Here is a 20,138-nt window from a genome sequence, read left to right as displayed (position 1 = left end):
AAAAATGGGGAAATAAAGTATACAAAGACAATCCGCACACCATCCGTGAGTTAAAAGAGAGTATTGTATGAGAAATCTGGAGAATTACAGTAGACGAACTTGCACGTGTAAATACCAATTTCCTTCGGAGATGCCAGGAATGTGTTGCAGCAGAGGGACATCATTTTCAACACCTTCTGTAGTCAAGGTTAGCACACAATATGAAAACTGTAATTTTAATAGCCGACTCTAGCGACTGTCGCTGACCTGTTCACCAGGAAAGACAAGCGCTGATGCCGGGCAGCTTGCCGCCGAGTCTCGTAGCGAATGTCAGGGAATGATCTGTAGTTGGTTACACGGTACAACACCGTGTCGTCTAGTTCGTTGATTCGGAGTCAAGTAGTGTATTTGGTGTCTGCACCGTTTGCGCTACCTTTCCGGACCGGTGTATGATCAAGTGGTGTGTACTAACTATTCAAACGACCGTTTAAAGCAGCAGACAGGCATTTGTTAAATCTTCTGAACTTGAACACCGCTTTCCGTCTAGTTGGTTGAACATCATTTCCTTGCACCACCCTGACACTGGATACACCTGCACTGCCCCAAGTGTCAAAAAGTGCAGCAAATTAGACGGGGCTATCAAAATCCACAACTTTGTCAACAATGGCTTGTTTTAGTTTTTAATAGTCAAATTTCTTCATGCAAGCCAATATGGCATTCTGAGACGGTACATGTCCATGTCGAGCAACATTCAACTGTCGTCTAAAGAGACACTGCACTGCTGTCACAGACTTAGTTTTGTAATAACATAGACAACATATTGTATTTTCCAATGTTCCATTGCAACTGACTATATGAAATGGCATCCTTTCATCTACCGTCTCCCTTCTCGCCAACCACAACAAGCTATTGTGCCAGCACAGTATTCAAATTTGAAATGTGTCAGTTGGCTTCGCACCACCCTGTATAAAGGGATGTGGGGTTAGAGCACCAAATATTCTATCAATCTTGGGCATGTTGTAGGTGATGTGATCAGTATCATGTTCTGGCTCCTTTTATCCCCCAATGGAGGCTGCATGAGTCCCAGAGCTGCTCTATTCAGAGACAAGGCTGGAAAAATTCCAACCTTAGATCACCCACCCTGGTTATCAAGCTTGTGGCAAGCTTGCAGTAACTTGTCAAAGCCAGTTTGTTATGGCAAGTTTAGATGACGTGTACAGTTGGCTTTGGCAAGCTTGTATCAAACAAGCAGCTTTCTGTGACAAGCTTGTCACGTCAGGCTTGCTGTAATTTTGACACATGGCAAATGCCTGATGCAAGCTTACTGTGCAATCTGGGGTATATCTATATTTATTTTTTGTATTTTTGTTAAATTTCTCTCTGTTTAGACTAATCGTGATAATGACGATGAATGATGATTAGATCAAAGAATACTTTGCCACACCACGACTTGAACTTTGGACCTTTGGTAGCAAGACCTTGGGTCCTCCAATGAACATGCTCGACCACTGACGTAACTACAGTAATGCATTTTTCAGGGAACCAAGGTGTAAAAAAACTTAAAATGTAGGAAACTGGAAAATCCAGGAAAATGTTATATCATATTGCTTCATTAAATTAGAACAATGAATAATGCACGTGTAGTGCTTGAAAGTGTAAAATCGGGGTTCTCCTGTATAGTTTTCAAAATTTATTTTACATGACGGTGGACCATCTGTATGTACAGTTTACCCACTGGCATTGTTGTTGAATTTTCAGCCATAAGCTAGTGAAGTGATCAGCCGCTTAATATGCAATCCTGCCCCTACATTGCCAAAAGCCAAATGTTTGCATCATCATGAAGGGGTAAAACGTACACACCTAGAGCAAAGATATAATATTTAACGTTGATGATATTTTTTTTTACAACAAAGCAAGGGATGAGAGTTAAAAGTATGAGAAGATGGGGGAAATTCTGACATAAGCAAAGGGCAAACGAGGAGAAAACAAGTTACCATTCACTTTAGTTGGCTGGTGAGAATCTTTCTGACCATGGTCCTGCATAAGTAAGTCTGGGACTCCTCACCCTGCCTCGTACCCAACTTGTAGAGCAATATCATGGTGTGCCAGAGAACGAGGTTCAAAATTGCATCTTTTGCTTAAATTTCTATGTAGCACATCTGTGGGCACTGACGTATGCAGAAGGGGGCTGATGGCGCTACAGCGATCTTTGAAATTTTGAGAAAATCAACATTTTCAAATAAAAGCAGTGAAGAATTCATGATGGGTTAAAACAAGGAGATGCATTATCTCCATTGCTCTTTAATTTTGCTTTAGAATATGCTGTTAGGAAGGTAAAAGAAACTAAAGAAGGACTAAAATTAAATGGTATGACTCAGTTGTTAGGATATGCAGATGATGTAGACTTATTAGGGGATGATATAAATACAATTAAGAATAATGCTAAAATATTTTTCAAAACTGCTAAAGAGATAGGTTTGGAGGTTAGCAAAGAGAAAACTAAATATATGCTTACAGGCCGAAACCAAATGTTAGGTAATAATCAAAATCTAATTATTGATAACAACTCGTTTGAACCAGTTTCCAAATTCAAATACTTAGGAGTAATATTAAGAAATGAAAATTATATTAAAGAGGAAATAAAAAGTGGGCTTAATTCAGGAAATGAATGTTACTTCTCTCTTCATAAACTTTTGTCTTCTCGTTTTAATATCTAAGAAACTAAAAGTTAAAATATGCAAAACAGTAATTTTGCCTGTAGTATTATATGGGTGTGAAACTTGATCCCTTACATTGAAAGAGGAACACAAATTGAGAGTATTTGAAAATAAGATCCTTAGGAAAATATTTGGACCTAAAAGGGATGAGGAGACAGGTGAGTGGAGAAGGTTACATAATTTAGAACTACATAATTTGTATTCATGTCCAGATATTATTAGAATAATTAAATCAAGAAGACTTAGGTGGGCGGGCCATGTGGCACGAATGGGAGAGGAAAGAGGAGTTTACAGGATTCTTGTTGGGAAACCTGATGGTAAGAGACCTGTAGGAAGGCCAAGACGAAGATGGAGGGACAACGTTGAGATGGACCTAAAGGAAATCGGTAGGGATGGAAAAGAGTATATAGATTTTGCTCAAGTAGGGACAGATGAAGGCCTGTATTGCTGCAGCCATGAACCTTCGGGTTTAAGAAGGCTAGAGAGTTAGTTAGTTAGAAGAATTCTGTAAAAATCAGAATGGTAAATGCACACCCCTTTTAAAACGACCCTTGATTGATATTTGTGAAAATGGAAAGTTATAAATATACTAAATAAATTATTGTGCATACCTCCACTGCAGAAAGCAGCTGCATACTTTCCATCTTTACAATATCAGCCTTCCCGAAAAAATCCTGCATACGTCAGTGGCTGTGGGGGCCAAATTACATGCTTTATACTTTTACATTCATTATGAAATAACAAAATGGAAAGAATTTTTTGCACTAAATTACTGGATCTTTATAGAAATACCAGAATGTTAAAATTGATGGAAATTTTATCAATAGATATGCTTACATTAGCCAATGTGACAGAAATATTTAAGAGACTATTGGTAAATTGTCTTAAGAGAATACCGGTATATTGTCTTAAATTAAATTATCAGATATTTCAATACAAGAACTTACCGAGCAGATCAACCCAGCCAAATAAAACCTCTCTCTTGTATCGAACCATTGGCCAAGATACGAAACCAACTTCTAGCGAGTCATTCGTAGATCTGGAAAAAAAATGTTAAAAAAAAAAGAAAATTTTAATACAACATTCAACAGACAAAAAGAAGAAATGTTATTATGTAGTTTGCAAAATTCACTCATTATTTGTTAGTTTTAGCTGCTTTGAGCAGGAGGTGATCACAGTTGGTATAAAAGTAGACCTCATATTTTTAGGTTCTAAAAGTGCGCTTTTTAGGTTCCAGAAGTAGGTTTCAAAAAATTTAAAATGGTACAAAATTCCTGAAAAATACTGATTAGATGCAATTGTTAAAAACAAAATTTCACAAGAATCGAAAGAAATTTTATCAGAACCAAATATTAATTTTATAATCAACTTTTCATTTCTAATGCTATACTTGTCCTGTTAGCAAAAGATACTCTTTAATGTGAAAAATGAATTACGCATGTATAATAATTTGCTGCAGAATATCAGGGTGGTTACTCACTGCAAATTCCTTGAATTCTGGGAATTATAAGTGGATTATTGGCTCTGGGAATTATGCATGAATTTTGGTAACATGAAAAAAACTTTAATTTAGGTACATAAACCTAAAATAGGTTCTAACAAGGTTAAATAGGTTCTAAATAAGAACGTCGATGAATGAAAGGGGGATAATCATTTTGTATATAGAAGAATAGGAAGAAAGAAGAAGAAGCCTTTCCCATTTATCATAAATTGATGAAAGAAGAAGAAGCAGTTAAGAAGAAAGAAGAAGAAGCCGTTAAGAAGAAAGAAGAAGAAGCTTAATCATCCATATATAAGAAGAATATAATTCATGTATACTCAAACTTGCCAATTATTTCTCTGTATTTCTTAACTTTCAGAATATAGATCCGCCTTTAAACATATCCTCTTGGCTATGAATGCTTTCTTATTTGAACCAACAACCCATGAACCTTGAGATTAAGATGTCTGTAGTCGTGGAATAAATTGTATAGTTAAATACGTACCCTAAGGGAGGTGTGGCACGTGGCTCTCACAACGTGGGGCTTACATTACCAATCACAAAGGGGTGTGACACATGCAGTTACTTGAAAAAAAAAAAAAACAGGGTTCCAAATTATTGTGATAAAACAAATTCCAGGTTTTCCAGACTATTTTGTGGCTCTTTAACTTGCTAACAACCAAGTGTTATGAGAATCAAGTTTATTTAATCCTGGTGAGGGTAACAAAAATAAACTATAAAATCATTTGTTTATAGAATAGCTCTCATCAAGAAGCTATTTAAGAAAAAGTGGAACTTACTTTTGTTCTCAAATCCTGGTAAGTACAGAAAAGCTTGATGTTTCCCAGACTTTCCAACTCACAAGGAGAGAGCATGGCTTGGGAAATTGAGTTTGGGATGGACTTTGTGTACTGGTATTGATATGCCAAAGTACTATCGTGCACTAGCCAGTCATTTCTGAGATAAAGCGCTTTAACCCTTATCCGGGCAAGCTATTTTTGTAACGTATCCAGGCAAGCAGTGTCTGTCGGACACTGCATTGTTTTAACTGGACCTTGCCCTTCTAATGCGAGATTTTTATGTTTCATCAATGTGGAAACAACCGAGTAACATGATATTTAACCTAATCATCATTGTTATGTCCATAATTCTTGTAATCATCATCATCATCGTAATTGCATGTTGTAATTTTTGCAGAATAGTATATGAAACATGTTTGGCCAGAAGGTAGTGTGAGGAAATTGCTTTATTTGCTCATATATTTTTCAATTTTTCTATTTTATCGGTAATAATATTTTTATGTGATGTCTTATTAAATACTTTACTTTTGATTAAACATTTGTTAATACATATTCAAGTAATATTACAACTTTTGTTTGTACACTGTGTCCAACAGAAACGACTTGTCCATTTACGTAAGTGAACTGGAAACTATATTTTTACTCCTGACCTACTTTATCAAAGTCAAATATTGTGAAATGAGAAAAAAGAGAGAAACAAACAAAGTAAAAAAAATCACGTTTGCAGGAAGTATCTTTTGAAGTATGTGACAAAAAATATAATCAACAGTGTCTGATAGACACTGGTTGCCCGGATAAGGGTTAAAATTTCGAAGTTTTCCATGCACGCTTTATTAGGACAAGATATTGTCTGACTGCCAAGTGGCAGTGTATCAGTTTCATGTGTCAAAGGTTCTGGGTTCGATTGCCCCTACCTTTTTTTTCTCTTTTATTAACTTGAGCAAATATTTATTGCAAAAATTCATTTTCATTTGTTAGTGAATTGTTGAGAAATATTTTCTTTTCAATTCTTATTTGATAATTACCACTCTGGATTGTGAACCAAAAAAATGTAAAGAAAAGCATTGCTTGTATTTTGTTTCTTGAACATTTTCTAAACAAAAAAGGACATTTTTGGTTTTCGCTATTCATAATATTTTGTCGGAAATAACATAGATAAGTTAACATACAAATGTTTGTAAAGTGATGAGAAAATTAAAAGAAACATAAAAAAAGGTGTATTTCCCCCCAAAAAATTTAAATAAAAGTTCATTTCATATTTATTTCAATGAGTTATTAAAATATAATAAAGAGTTGCTCAAGTTAATAAAAAAAAATCATGGGCAAGCAGACTGTAATTGAACCCAGAACTTTTGAAATGTGAAACAGATATGCTACCACCTGCCCACCGAACTACTTCTCAGTGAGACAATATCTTTGTCTAGTTAGCATGGGAAACTTTGAAACTTTAAAGTGTTTTTTCTCAAAAATGTCTGGCTAGTGTGCACTAGTGCCTTGGCATATCAATACCAATAGGGTACCCTATCAGTACACAAAGTCCCATCCAAAAGCTCAATATCCCAAGCCTCTTATCAGTGAAAACCTTGACTTAGGAGACATCAAGGTGTAGATCCTGTATATACGAGGCACATGTAAAAAAAAGGGGCCGATAATTTTTTTACGTGGCGTTGGCAACACTGATGAAGTTGAGCATGCCCTAGTATTCTGTGCTTGCAACAGAGATAGAATCGTCAGAGTGGGGTTGCATACGTGCGAGTAGCAGTAAGGGAAATGGCTCCTGTAATACAAAATCCCACCAAATGTGAAGTGAGATCTGTCATACGATTTCTGAACGCCAAAAGACAAAATGCAGCTGAAGGGAAGGGCATTCAAATGTCCAAATGTCCATGATGATGAGCGTAGCCTAGTGTTCAGACAGATGATCTGGTGGAACGCGTTAACGAGAAAGTGCGTTCCAATCGCCGGTTCACAATATCTGTACTTGCCAGAGTTTCCAGAAGTGTCTGCGAAAACAGTGCATCGAATTGTGACTGACAACCTGAGGTATCACAAACTGTGTGCAAGGTGGGTGGCAAAAATGCTGACAAACGCTCACAAAGAGCAAACTGCTTTTTTTGGCCCGCTGGGGGGAGGATGGGGATGACCTTTTCTCGCACATAGTGACGGGGGATGAAACGTGAATATTGTACGCCACTGGGGAGTCGAAGCAGCAGTCAATGCAGTGACGGCACTCTGGTTCTCCTAAAGCATTTCAACGACAGTGACGTGCTCAAGACATCAGTTCTGGACTGGCTGCACTCTCAGGTGGCAGATTTTTACGCAGAGAGTATACGGAAGCTTGTGCCACACTATCAGAAATGCAGTGATCAGAATGCAACATTTTAAAAGTAGCTTCGCTACAGCTACAACTACATTTACCAAATAGTAGTTCGCTACGCTACTCATGTGCGCTTCTCGCTACTTTTATGCTACTTTTGCATATACAAAAAAAAATTTGTCACCTTGCATTCAAAGGGGCCCCAGGTTTGATACCTGGCGGTGACACTAGTGGTTCGGATCATACATACATACGTTTTACAATATTATAAAATATATTGAGGAAACTAATGCGTAAACTCAAGTATTCTGAACGTATTGCAATTTTAAAATTTCTGAACAAATATTATGACGAATATAATTGTAATTCCAGAAAGTGTATGTGTATCATTCTTGCAACAATAATTTCTTGCTGGTGAGATCCTATAGGTATACTGACAATGATACTGAACTATTGATTGCTGGTGGCACTTTTGCTTTGTCATTGTAGTGGAGAATGGATCGCTCGTTTTTGCACAGCAATTAATGACATTTACCTCTCTCTTACACCATGGATATCCACAGGATTTGTTCCTGGGGTGGCGCAAATGAGGCTTTTTCTTCCAGGGCGGCTGCAAACGAGGCATGTTTCTCCTCAAAATAGCAATGCAGCTCAATAAACGTAGCTGTTAGCCAGAATATATTCATATATGTCAGTTCAGTTATCTGGATATTAGATTTATTCTATATTAACGAAATAAATTACGCAGATATCTATAATCCGGGATAACAAGATATTTATAACCTAGATTATCTGTATTTCCATGTAATAGACTGTCTATATGAACCTCCTGCAAAAGTAAGCATTTTTGCCGATTTTTTTGATGCTGTGGTCACATTCAAAATTTTCCTCAAAATGTAGAGAAGAAATGTAGTTGTAGCGAAGTTTTCGCTACAACTACAGGAATTTTGTAGCTTCGCTACAGCTACAATTTTCAAAATATAGCACTGCTACAGCTACCGCTACAAATTTTGTAGCTAGCTACAGTAGCGACGCTACAAGTAGAGCACTACTTCCGACCACTGCAGAAATGTCTGTAGGTTAATGGTGACTATGTCGAAAAATAGCCAAGGTATGTACTTGTTTATCAATCACAATAAATTTCTTCTCCTATCATTTTCTTGTTTTTTAAAAAATATTGGCCTTTTTTTTTTTTTTACATGCATCTCGTATATTTTAAATAATTTGACAATTGAGTATTCTGTTCTTAAATTAAGTAGAACAGAGGCACTTACGTAGCATCATTGAGTTTCTCCACTTCATAGATGGTGTTCATGCATCCTAGCTCACATTTACATTCATCAGCTTTCATCAGTGTCTCTGGAAACAAAAAAATGCATTCTACAGTTACGATAATGCCAGAAGTAACAGGTATCCACAAAGTCTTTTTACAAATTTGCACCTTTATTACAAACACCCTGTCTCATGTAAGTTCATGGAACTTTGTTGTACATGAAAGTATAAATATCGAAGTTTTAATTGACATTATTCCTGCTTGTTTTAGGTGCCTAACTCAACACTGCTGTGTTGTATGAAAAGGTGGTTCCTGTGAAAAGCTCAGTGTGGTTAATCGGGACAAAACCTGGTACACAAACTCAAGGACATTTCCGGAATAAGCATGGGAAAACTATGCCATCTGATCCTACTACCTGCCAAAGGTATCAGAAGTTTTTGGAGACTGGGTCCATGATTGATTGATTTATTGTTTTAAGTCCACTTTATGCACAGATAGGCTAATCGGGACTGGGCCTACAGTTTAAAGTGCAGTAGCGTGCTGTGACCATTTAAATAGCTGAAGCACTGAATATATAATTTTTAAATAAACAATAGTACATCAAGGGGCAGGCTTGCCTCGATAAAAACAATGCACGCTACTGCTTTGCGTCATTTTAGTTTTTCACCGGCTCAGCAAAAATGCCTCTCGACACTTTAAGTATCCTGGGAATTATGCAAAATTCGAATTGCATTCCGAAGAAGTTCTTCGGTAGTTTACCTTCTATGCACGCCACTGTTAAAGTGGGATCCGAACCACTATGGGCCTCCACCGGGTATCGAAACCCATGACCCCTTGATTACAAGGCAACGACGTTACCACTACTCCGTTGGGGAGGTCCGAGAGATTGGGTCCATGTTGTCAAGATTGTAATGGCCGCCCATGAACATCAAATGAAAACATGGAAGGTGTTCGTGATTTATTTTCATGGAGCCCAAAGAAGTCCATTCGTTCCACTGCCAGAGAACTACAAATGTGCCGGTCCACGCAAGTGCAATTGTTACAAGGAATGCCGTTGAACAATATACCATGACAAAGACAATTTGTAGATTCTCATTCGATGTACATGGGCGGTCACTATCATCTTGATCCAACACAGACTCAGTCTCCATAAATTTCTGGTGCCATTGGCAGATATTGGGATCAGATGGTGTAGTTTTCCAATACTTATTCCAGAAATGCCCTTGAGTTTGTGTATCATGTTTTTAATTTTTTTTTATGAAGCAAGGGGCACACTTGGCTTTCTTTGTGGGGACCATACTTTCATGCAACAGAGCCTGCTACGTCAGTGGGGCACCTGAAAGAAACAACGACAATCTTAATTTAAACTTTCATATACAACAAATACCATGAACTTACATACTACAGGTGTCTGTAATAAAGGTGCGAAGTTGTAAAGAAATTTTGTGGGCACACATAACAGACCTCCATATTGATTTTAACATATATATATATTTTCATTTCATTTGTCAATTACTTCAGCTTCATTATGGGCTTCTGATGGTACTGGGCTGTCGCCTTGTAATTGAGGGATCGACCTGGGAGTACATTGCTCATGGACTAGTTCCAGTCCTAATTCATCTACTTTACTACAAGGTGGATTTAAAATTGAGCTGGACTCCACTGGTGAACGTATCACCTCAGCCTTGATGATGTCACTGTGTTAGTGATAAAATGTTGATAATTTTACAACTACAATGTTTGGATACAAACAAGAATTGTAAGGTAGAAATTTGCACCTAAAGTACAGGTTCAACCAGAACTTGAACCTGGGTCTCTGGCACATCATACCATTCTTCCATCAACTGAGCTGCCAGTCAAGCAATGGGACGGTATGTGAAACCTGGTTGAGATGAGGTGACCAGAATATTAAAACAACAAAACGGGACATTTGTCATGTTCTGAAGAACACAGGGCAGAAAAATGTATACATTTCAATATAAAAACTGTTTCATCATAAATAGTTGTTTGAAAATTAAATAAATACTGTGCAAATAACTTACATAATATGGTGATGTGCACTGCACTCCAATGAAGCAGTGCTTTAGAAATAGAAGCATTCATTGATATTTTGCCAATGAATGGACGGATCTTCAGAACAGCTTTCTTTTCAAATAACATTTTGTAAAAGTTTACACACGTGTGATTAAAGTTCACCTTATTAATCAACAAAGCTTTCAAAGTTTGTACTGAAAGAGCATTCGTACATTCATGTACGAAAACACTCGTTCAGTGGGGGCATTAGCTCCAGGTAAACAGAGAAGAAACTCCAATATTTTAAGAAAATTGGAAAATGGTACAACGTTGGAATTGAAATAATTTCTACCCAACAATGCCATAGTTCATAGTAATATAGAGAAGTTGTATTGTAGTAATTCAATGCTGGTAAGTTATTGTCACAAAAAAGGGACATTATGGCATTGCATTTTACTTTAAAAAATATTGGGACAGACCCAGAAAAAGGGACTGTCCCAGTTAATACGGGATGTAGGGTCACCTTACTTAGCGAGTACATATTTTTGCTTAAATTTCTGTGTAGTATCTCTCTTGTATGTGACATATTATGAGGTAAATGAAAAAATGTGTAATTCCTCCAGTTTGTCTTCGTGATGTTGAACTGTTTGAAGTAACAAAAGTCACACAAATGACAAACAGCATGTGCTGCTGCCTTCATTGCATAGAATGCAACTTCTATGCCCTAGGATATGACACAATCATCAGAGCTATGGCTGAACAAGACTGCAGAAGGTTTTTGCCCAGTGGCCACTGAGCATGTTGAGTGGACAACTCATATCATTAGCTGTTGATCTACTAGTGATTGAACTGTAATAGTGGCAATTATTTATTTACAATTGTCCTCCTCCGTGGCCATGCAGTCTAAGGTGCTGTGCTTTGGGCAGTCCGCCTGGGTTCTTGGCCTGTGTATAGGACCGGTGGCAACCTACCATCGTGGGGAAATTGGGGAGCTACGAGTGAGTAGCGTAACCCGGTCTCAGAAATCTCTTATAATGGCTGTGGGATTCGACGTGCTGACCCCACGTCATCCCATTACATCTTGAAGATCTCCACACCTCTAGGTAGGATTGTGGGAGACTGGCAGTCGGGAGATAGGCAAGGTCCTTAAGGGCTGTGGAGCCATGGGGTTATTTATTTACAATGGACACTATGTAGATAATATAATATATAATGAGGGCCAGTGCCTACCTACGACTGCTGGTCTCACTCCAACCAGAGGTGAAATTATCCAACCAGTTATGGGTGGTCAGCACTACAAAACTCAAGTCGTTACCATGACCAGGTTACGCTACTCATTTGTAGCTACCTCATGATGGTAGGTGGCTACCGGTCCCATACACAGGTCGAAATCTCTGGAGAAAAACTGTTACTCTTTTCCCAGGTGACTTGAACCAGGATATCACTGACAACCAACCAAGATTATGAGCCTTTCAAGATATCTGTTGAGTTAGTTGCCAACTTCAACGTCAGGTATCCAGCTTTTCGACTTTCACCAGCAGAACGATGTCACATAGTGCAATGCATCTTCTGGACCAACAGATATGTCGCCTCTCTTCCCCAGACCCTTCTAACCTCATTGTTTTAAAATTTTTCATTAAAATTCCGATCAACGGGAAACGTCTCAAATTCGTTTATTTTGTTATTTTTCACATTCGTACTTACCTATTATGCATTGCAAAATATTCTTTAAGGTGGGATTTCGCTTAATTTCAGTTTTGCACATATCAAGAAATTATTGTTCGTTCCTATTTTGCTTGCGTTACACACAATATGGCGGGCAAATCTTGACTAGCATAGTCTATGATCAGTGGGTATGCAGTGTTTCCAACCTTCTTAACCGAAAAATGCCCCACAAACCATTCACGCATAGCTCCACAAACCATTCCCAATAGGGTTAGGTTAGGTTCAGTTAGGTTAGGCAAACATAGTTAAAAATTTGGGTTGTAGTACTATCAGGAATGTGTATTTTGTTTCTTCATCTTCTTGCTAAACAACAGCGTGGTTGGAAACACTGACCGGGGGTTACGTCATAGAAACGCACGCGAAATCCGGTTTATGTAGTGGAAGGAAATAGAGGCAACAGCTTCTGTGCATCGGAGAGACATTAATCTAGAAAAATAAATGATTTACTGGCCAAATAAATTGAATGGTGGGAGAAAACACTTCCACGACCTTTCAAAAGTCTACAGAAACTCAGATCCGTAAGTACTTTCTCTTGTAAAATTGAAGAAATAAGTTTTCCGGAGATCGGAATTTTACCATTGTCAATATACTTTAGTTATCAATTAGATATCTGGACTGCAAGTTTTACTTTGATATTCTTTCTAATATCTAGTATTATAAAAGTGAAAATTTATTACAGAAATTACAAGGAACTATAATTTTGCACAAAGCTGAGAATCACAAGAACAGAATGTAGAAGTGGAAGTGAACTGCTTGTTCATTTTGCAACTTTTTCTCTTTCAGACTCCAAATGCACGTAAATTCCAGACGATCTGCAAAATTCCATGGCATTTCCCTGTTTTCCAGTCACGTAGCAACCCTGGGTATGCGATTTGTTTACAGGTAGGAACTATTTGGAGTTGTCCTGTGCTACAAAAATAGTCCTGTGACATGCATTACTATATCTCAATCCTTCCTGTATGTAAGATTGCTTGCACTGTAGAATTATTCCTCTTGTAGTTTATGGTTGTTACAAGCATTTAAATAAGTTTCTTTTAATGTAATATTTCAAATTCAGAGAATGCATTTATTTGTAGTTCGATGAATGTTACACTTATAACAGGATACGTTTACCAAAAACAAAAAGCAAATCAACAGTGATTCTTGTTGATGTCTGCTGAGTGTGTTCAAAACCTTGCATCAAAGAAAAATGTTAAATGCTTGTAGAAACTACGAGAAGAATATATCTCAATGGTAATGTGATTCCTGTCCAAAACATTTGATGGAAAACAGGAAGCATTAGTATTCTAAAACCAGACATCAAAACAGGATCTTCACAATTATACCAATTAACATATTCCACACTGTATCAAGAAATTAGAACCGAACAATTCTGTGGTGAAATGTGTGCAAGAAAAATCAGTAGCAGCCATGGGTGCCAAAACTACTTTTTCTGGACAAGGCTCAGCATTAAAAAGTCATAGTTTTGGGCAAAAACTGCAAAAAATGTATGAGATTATGGGTTCTACTGTAATCTCACAGCACTGAGAAGAAAATCACTGATTTATTACGATGACTTAGATGTAAATCTAAATATCAGATCTATTCCTTTTGTTTTATTGCAACTTCAACTACGAATGTAATTTTAACATTGTTCGATTTCGATTTACTTCTGTTAACACATCTGCGAAGTTTTAGTGATTACTTAAGATTTTGATCAATATAGGCTTTCGTAGTTAGGTTAGGCAGGCCAGGTTTGGTTTTCTTAACAAAAGTCTCTATTCTACTAAGTTCCTACATTAATTTCCACTAGTCTAAGATACAGTTGCTTGTCAACGGAAAATATATTGCCGATGGGAAGCACGCATGCTTGCGCAAGGTAATTTTGAAGTTGTTTTTTTCAACATAAATAACTTTTTTGAAATCCAAACAGTGCTCATTACTTCAAGGTAGGTTCAAATTTCGTGTGACAATGATTGCCAAAATTGTACGAAAATTAGTTTTCCTGCTAGAAGAATTTGAAAAAATAAAAAACAATCTGAACCGTTACCTAAAAATCTTAGTGATGAAAAGTGGGTAAAAATTTACTATTCCACAAACACATGTAACTTCTTCGTTTCGTCACTTTTAACATTCGTACGTACCTATGTTTTCGGAAAACAATGGCGTGGTTGGAAACCCTGCAATCGACAAACCAGAAGCACGACGTGCGATAATCTACGGAGGTGTACGCGCCAAAGGTTATTGTGCGTCGGAGAATTAATTTTCAACAAAAATAATGAATTTCCGCTATGATACATTCCCACATGACAGAAAACACCTTCCAGATGTTAGACAATGCTACAGGAACTTGTTACCGTAAGTAGTTTCTTGTGTAAAAATAAAGAAATCTGTTTGTGGAATAGTAAATTAGTACAGAAAAGTGAAATCTGTATGTTAATTAAAGGACAGAGTATGACAAATAAATGAAAAGTCAAGGGAAACAACTGAATAAAACTGATATTAGACTCCAGACGTATACATAACAACACTGTATTAATAGTAGACCTTAGAATATTAGAAAACTTGAAAAACACCATATATTTTGTAAAAAAAAATTTAAAAAATGCTTTCTCATGTGTATGTCGAACATAGTTCTGCATAATAGAATCATAGAACTATCTTGACACTCCTCGAAAATTGATATCCCGCTTTTCCGACTCAAATTCATCCCTTAGCTTCCGAAATTCGTGTACGAAATTGTATTGTTTCACCGTCTGAATCGCACCTGGACCTTTGATCTCTCGTATTATATCAATTGCTCTCGAAGGTGTTAAATTGTCATCAAAATGAAGGAGTAAACACACAACTATAAGACAGCTTCTTCCTAGGCACCGATAACAGTGAATTAGTAATCTATTCCCGTTCTGTAATGCTTCTCTAATACAGTCGATTACATTCATTAGTTCACTTATTTCAGGCGCTCCACCAACATCAACTGGATAATGATGAAGCACAAATCCTGCATTTAAATACATATTCAGCAAAGTTGGAACACGATATTTGTTCAATTCACCTCTGTTACACAAACAAAATATATTGGATATTCCGATTTCTTTAAGTTTTTTCATGTCCATGCTCAAATTCCTTCTGGTATCCTTAAATCTACAGCCTGGAAGTTCTGATACGGCAACCGACATGGGATATCCTATAACTGATAAGTTCACCCAGGATATATCCAATGGATCCGTGTAAAGCTCTTCATTACCAAATTCTTCTTCAGACGAGTCGAGGTCAAACATTTTTAAAAAATATAAATACGTTGAAACAACAAATTTCGAAAAACTATTCCACAAAAATATACGCCCACTTTTAAACTTGACGTAGCGTTTGTATCACTTTTACGAATTGTCCACTATCGGAATACAAAAGCTGCACACAAAAAAAATAACTATGATATAGATTTTGTTTCTGGATATTATAAGGCACATTGAATACCTGATAATGCGTTAACAAATAAAAAAATAAGCATGCCCGTTTTATAATTCATGTGGAGGAATTTGTACTATTTTTTTTTTTTTGCGATGCCACTTTACTACAGGACGAATCGCGGAATTACAATTTGTAATAGGTAATAGGTGTCAGATATTTCATACAGCGTTCTGCACTAACAGCTTCCCAGACACTGTGAAAATTTTAAATCCTACAAACACAAACTATTTATCCACGAATAGATTGTTCTCACATTTCTGGGATAAAAGCTGACATGTGCAAGATATGCTCGACTCTTATAGTAAAGTAAACTTCGAGAATTAATGGTGATCCCAAAAAACTGAGAAGTTTTTTTCCTCAAGTCAGAGTCTCTTTTTGGGTCCTCCCCGGTGGCGCAGTGGTAGCGTCGTCACCTTGTAATCCAGGGTTCGATACCCGGTGGAGGCACAAGTGGTTTCTATCCCACTGTAGTTCCAGTCCCGATTAGCCTTACTGTGCATAAAATGGACTTAAAGAAAACGACAACAGAGGCTCTGTCCGAAAGGCACAGTCACAGACACTTCTCGATTGTAACGGCCCTATCGGAAGTAAATGAAATCCAGAAGTGTCCGCGACTGTACAAGAAACACACTTGAAGGCTTGAAGTACGGGCTTATAGCACAGCTTATAGGATGCGAACCACTTCCCTGCAGTTCGTCTTCTGACCGTTCAGACGTCTTCGCGAAATTCCGTCGTTCTTATGATTCGATCTCTTAGCATAAATGCACTGCAATATTTCGGACCTTGACCAAAAAGGTATTACTTATGCTAAGAGAACTAAACCCAACAAGCCTAACCTAACAACGAAGGCATTTCACGCCAACGTCAGAAGGTAATGGGTGGGGAAGTTGTTTGAGGCTTGTGTGATAAGTGAGTGTGATATACGCTTCAATTCAAGTACGGTCTTGCACCTATCGGACAAGGCCAGAATCGAGACGGGAAATTTCTCTTTATATTCGTAATTAAAAGTATCCGATATGCCATCTGGTGAGATTTTCAGGAACCACTCCACGTAGGACACCTCGCTGCGCTTCGCCGTGTTGAAGCCATTCAAAGCATGGGGAACATGCGAAAAAGTAGCGTATACTGTTCAGTTTTTTGCTCTAAATGGTTTTGTGGTTCAGGACAAGTGAAAAGCTTACATGTGTTTTCCACCCCGTGGAATCAACAAAATGAAATGTTTAAATAAATCAGGGAAAACAGAACTGATTGACAAGATTAGCATAACTAAAATGCGGCAAGGAAATTACGAAGAATGTACGAGTCTGTTCATTATTTTTTCCGAAATAATCTTTCGGAAATATGATTTTATTGCCATGAAAGTAAGTTTTAAATTGTTCTTTATGAATATAACATTTTTTTTCGAGAACAATGTATTATGTATGTAATTTGGAACAGGTGCAAGTCGATTAAGTGCAAAGATGAAAATAGTTTGAGAATTAATTAATGTCCGTAATCATAAAGATAAGTCAGAAAAACATAATTGACATGCTAATGTTGCTGTTTCATTCAGTATGTCAATTTTCAGTGAAGACTGAAAATAGCCTCAATGAAATTGTTGTTATTGTTATTATTATTATCATCATTATCCGGTGTTGTTATTAAAGCAGCCTGTCTCTTTGGGAAAAAAACTGCAACAGCATGTTTTCATTTATTTCCTCCCAAGCTTTTCAATACAGGTGAATTGCTTTATTTTCAAATCATTTCTGAGAGCCCCAGTTAGGCAGTTACAACCGAGGTGCAGTGCAGATGAAACAGCACCGCTTTGAAAAACCAGTGTGTATACATTAGTTTCGTGTGCGTTTCGCGTGTTATTTTTATTATCATAATTAAATGCTTCGCTCTCAGCACAGCTTCACCTTCGTTATAGTTCCTGGAATTCACATCGCATTCGCAATATTTAAATACAACGCGTAATTTAAACGTTTCTTTCATACCAGCAATGACAACACGCTGCTATTAGTACTACAACTGAATGTAAACAAAGTTCTATCCTACGTAGAGCGGCCATATTGGAAGCGACACTAGCGCTCAGGTGGTAATTTTAATCGCGATTAGCGACCACAAGGGAAAAACCTTGGACGAAAAGTCCCCGCGCAGATTTCCCTTCTTCCGTTCATCTCGGCCCATAAGGAAGCATGGTCCACTCTCCCCCTCCCCTCCGCGCGGGAGTACGGTGCACAGGAGTCGCGGGTCTGCCTGCACAGGTTTCTTTGCTTGTGGTTCCACTTATAAGATTACGGTATTGCCATTTACTTTTAGCCAAAATACAAACCTTTCGTGTGATATTTAGGAATATTCATTCAGTAATGCATTCAATATTAAAAGCATGTTTACCCGTAGCTTTGTGGCATTTCTATGTCGGTTGTAGAGAATGGTAAGGTTAAATAAAATAGCATTCAGAAACAACTACACTTGATCTCTCCTTAATCTGCCATAATTGAATATTAAGTTATCTTAGTTAATTCTATTGATCTTGTATCAAGCAATTAAATCACTTACCTTGCAATCTAGCCAAGCATATCAGTCCTGATAGGTTGCACACCTTGTAGTTACCTGAAAGTGACAGAGAACATTCAACTATACGAAATAATATAACGAGGAAAAAGTAATAAGAAGACTAAACCAACAAGACATACTTGGTTAATAAGGAATCTTACGCTACTTAACGAAATTGAGGGATGGTGTGCGTTTACTGCAACTAGTGTTGCTCACGGGACGGGACATGTCCCGTCTCGTCTCGAATGTCTCGAAAAAATAAAAGCAAAATTTTTAATCAGTTGCAAATACTTGTTTGCTTGGAATAAAGTATTTCAATTAGAAACGTTGAATAGCGTGTATTAAGTCAAAAGAAGACTATACTAGAGAGAGTAATGAATGAATTGAATACCTAAACTTATTTTCAATACTCTTTCGAAACACAGCGTTACTCCCCATTTTTTTAAAAAAAATATTCCAGGTTAATAACTTTGTTACGATAGTACTCCAGATACTAATACAATTCTGAATAACATGAAGTAAAAGGGCAGGTACAGAAGGTGGAAGGAGGGGCCAAAAGATCTTGGAATGTCTGCGTCCGAGGTTTATCTTGTAAAAATAGTCTCAGCTCTATAATTTGGAAAGATAAACGGACCGACGGATATGGTTTATTTTTATTATTTAATTTTTACATCAAAGGGTGTATAGAAGTGATTGTTATTAGGAAGGAGGAAAAGCATTGTAGGAAACATGGCAGTACAAATTGATAAGGAGTTGTTGGGAAAGTTATTAAGGACTCCAAGATATAAGCAAGACTAAGAGAAGGAGATAATTAGGGACAAATAATCTTGCATTATTCCACTCCGAACAGCTGAGAGCTAAAGAGGAGAAAATGCGGGAAATATGGAAATAAGTAATTTGGTGATTTTAGTGTTTACAGGGAACCACGACAAGATTTTACCACATTATTATTTTCACGGGTTGCGAAATTATTAGAATGTTATGGAAAATTCGGATATGTCTTTGTTGAGAAAATTCTTGTTGTTACCCTCAGGCATTCTGCAGGTGGTTGGATTCGATTTTTTACGTCCGTTTGAAGATTATTTCCAATGTTTTTTTTTATTTCTTTATTTCTTATTTAAGGAGAATACTATTCCTTGGATTGTAATAACGAAATACTGAGGCTGATATAGAATAGATTTCAAATGAAGGAAGTGCACTAAGTTGTGTATAATCGTCGTAGAAGGAAACTTTGTTCTATGAGGGGATTCCCCGATGGTACGGTGGTAGCATCGTCGCCTTGTAATCAAGGGGTCACGGGTTCGATACCCGGTGAAGGCACATTGTGATTTGAACCCCACTTTAAACTGTGGGTCCAGACCCGATTAGCCTTTCTGTAAATCAGATGAAGGAATGTTGTAGCTGTTCTTTTTATTCTGTAAATTTAGCCTTCAAGTTTATGAGCAAAATGCATGTAGTATCTACTGTCTACATTTTCACTCGTTATTAAACACATTTCACAAAGTAGTTTTATCGAACTTCAGAGGGAAGCTGACAGCAATGTCAGGGTGGCGGGAGCTTGTTTACGACCAGGGTGTATTCCGAGACTATTTTTCGCCGTTCCCCACTGACAAAGGTTTCGCTTTGAATAATGGACAGCGTTGCTTCAGGGGGCAAACACCAAACATAGGGCGAGGTTGACCTGCAGTAGCGGGTACGTGCCATAAATCCAGGCCTAAAGTAGGAATGAAAGTTGATGCAAGGGAGGGGCAATAAAAATTCTGTAATTTGGTTTGCTTGCTGACAGGAAGTTTTGCAGGAAAAGCTGAAAAGGAAAACGGCAGACTTTGAATGAAAGAGGGACAGT

At 37.4% G+C, this 20,138-nt stretch overlaps 1 protein-coding gene across 2 annotated transcripts in view; it reads right to left on the bottom strand.

Moving 5' to 3' along the window:
• The window catches only part of ppk23 (amiloride-sensitive sodium channel pickpocket 23), a 64,376-nt gene that overhangs the window by 6,501 nt on the left and 37,737 nt on the right, over positions 1–20,138 (bottom strand). For both annotated transcript variants that reach the window (XM_083112816.1, XM_083112817.1), the window contains exons 7-9: positions 18,296–18,349; positions 8,568–8,652; positions 3,644–3,735 (exon numbers count right to left, since the gene is read on the bottom strand). In XM_083112816.1, the coding sequence (XP_082968942.1) occupies positions 3,644–3,735; positions 8,568–8,652; positions 18,296–18,349 (231 nt within the window). The remainder of the gene's footprint in view (positions 1–3,643; positions 3,736–8,567; positions 8,653–18,295; positions 18,350–20,138) is intronic.

Source organism: Lepisma saccharinum, chromosome 26 (genome assembly GCF_977018435.1).
Source record: "Lepisma saccharinum chromosome 26, izLepSacc3.1, whole genome shotgun sequence".
Taxonomy (NCBI): domain Eukaryota; kingdom Metazoa; phylum Arthropoda; class Insecta; order Zygentoma; family Lepismatidae; genus Lepisma; species Lepisma saccharinum.
This window is presented reverse-complemented; position numbering and strand designations above follow the sequence as displayed.